General features: G+C 36.0%; 1 protein-coding gene across 1 annotated transcript in view; it reads right to left on the bottom strand.

Moving 5' to 3' along the window:
• LOC17874415 (protein LOW PSII ACCUMULATION 1, chloroplastic) overlaps nucleotides 1-984 on the bottom strand; it is a 3,109-nt gene extending 2,125 nt beyond the window's left edge. Inside the window, exons 1-5 of the mRNA XM_006279225.2 lie at nucleotides 901-984; nucleotides 775-805; nucleotides 606-685; nucleotides 216-255; nucleotides 13-130 (exon numbers count right to left, since the gene is read on the bottom strand). Coding sequence (XP_006279287.2) covers nucleotides 13-130; nucleotides 216-255; nucleotides 606-685; nucleotides 775-805; nucleotides 901-924 — 293 coding nt within the window. The 5' untranslated portion in view covers nucleotides 925-984. The remainder of the gene's footprint in view (nucleotides 1-12; nucleotides 131-215; nucleotides 256-605; nucleotides 686-774; nucleotides 806-900) is intronic.
• Between the last annotated feature and the right edge of the window lie 637 nt (nucleotides 985-1,621).

Below are 1,621 nucleotides of genomic sequence, written 5' to 3'. Positions count from 1 at the left end.
CAATTTTGAAACCATTTTTTCCCAGGAACAAGAAGCTGCACAAAAGAATTTGAAAACGTAAAGCAAAGACTCACAGTTGCTTCCAGAGGTACAACACCGGTTTCCCTAGCATAATTTAGTTCACCACAACCTGGAAACACCACGGAAGCTCTTTGTGAAAACACTTCCCTAAATGTAATTTATAACATGCTGACCACAAACTGGATACATATTACCTATGAGTTTTTCGAGCTTTGTTTGAAGTAGTAATCCCCCCTAAAATATGAAGCCAGCTACGGTCAAACTACAATAAAATTCCCTATAGCTCCTCAAAACTACTCAAGCCACAACAATTCCATTCCATTGAGAAAAAAAAAATCAGGTTTATCACCAAAATCAAAGATGACCATAATTTGGTCTCAAATCAGATAAAATCACATAGGAATGTGAATAAATGAATACAATACAACCTAAGAAACTCATGTTGGAGGAACCCAGATTATGATGAAGATTGTTCAAACACATAAATTTGCGGTCAAAAAGAAAAATTCTTAAGAATCATAGACAGCTTTATGCAATCTAAACACAAGAGGTTAACGAATCACAATTTAGATACTGAACATTACCTCTTCCTTCGCATTCGCATTCTCACTTGGCCACATATCATTTTCTCCCAAGCTAACATTGATATGCTCTTCGTCTTCCTCTAAAAGACCAAACAACAGCTTGAGAATCACTCGTTAGACAACGAAAGAGAAATTTCATATGAAAGTAAGAAGCAACCCTCATCCTCACCAGATATGCTTTGATCGGAATCTAAATTCCCCTGAAATCCAACAATAAAATAGCAAAAAAGAAAAATCAAATTAATGCCCTGGCAGAAGAAGAAGTAAACAATTTACAAGGCTACAAGAAAATTACCGGTAAGTTACTTCGCCGCCACATTCGCCGTCAGCGTTCAAATGGACCTCGCCGGTGCTCTTCTCCGAACCGGCGTTGCCGAGAGACGAGAGTAAGTATATGGGCCCATTGAACGATCTCAACTTGCTTTATCGGGTTCATCGTAGTTGGGCTTTGATGGGCCCAATGCAATATCTAGAATTTGGTTTTGATACACCAAAGTTTGTAGTTAAGCAAATAATTAACCTGCCAATTCATCAATTTCACATTCTAGCCCCAAAATGTAAATATTTTTGACAATATGGGAGAGGTAATTCGTTTTTTTTTTTGGAAAATATATGATAACTTATTGATTGGTTGACCAATACAAACACAACTTTTTAATTACTTAACATAAACATGCATACTACAATTTGGAAATACATTAAAAACATTATTTATTTCTTAAAAAAGTTGAATATTTTTAAGTACCCTGCATCGTACCCAAGTTCCAAAGTGTTAGTGCTATTATAGAAAAAACAAATTATTATAAAAAGACCCTCCAAAGCTTACATGACACGCTCTACAGAAGATCCGCTGCACTTCTACTTTATCTATAACAAAACACTGCTATCCCGAAAATCGAACGGTCTGAAATCAATTACATAGGAAGTGTACCGTAGTCGTCGATACAGATGATTACTTCCCAAATTTATCCCCAAACGCCAAAAGAGTCGAGCGCGCAATTTTGAATTTAATTATT

This window comes from Capsella rubella, unplaced genomic scaffold, assembly GCF_000375325.1.
Source record: "Capsella rubella cultivar Monte Gargano unplaced genomic scaffold, Caprub1_0 scaffold_33, whole genome shotgun sequence".
NCBI classification, from domain to species: Eukaryota; Viridiplantae; Streptophyta; class Magnoliopsida; order Brassicales; family Brassicaceae; genus Capsella; species Capsella rubella.
Note: the sequence above shows the minus strand (reverse complement) of the source record. Positions and strands in the feature narration are given on the sequence as shown.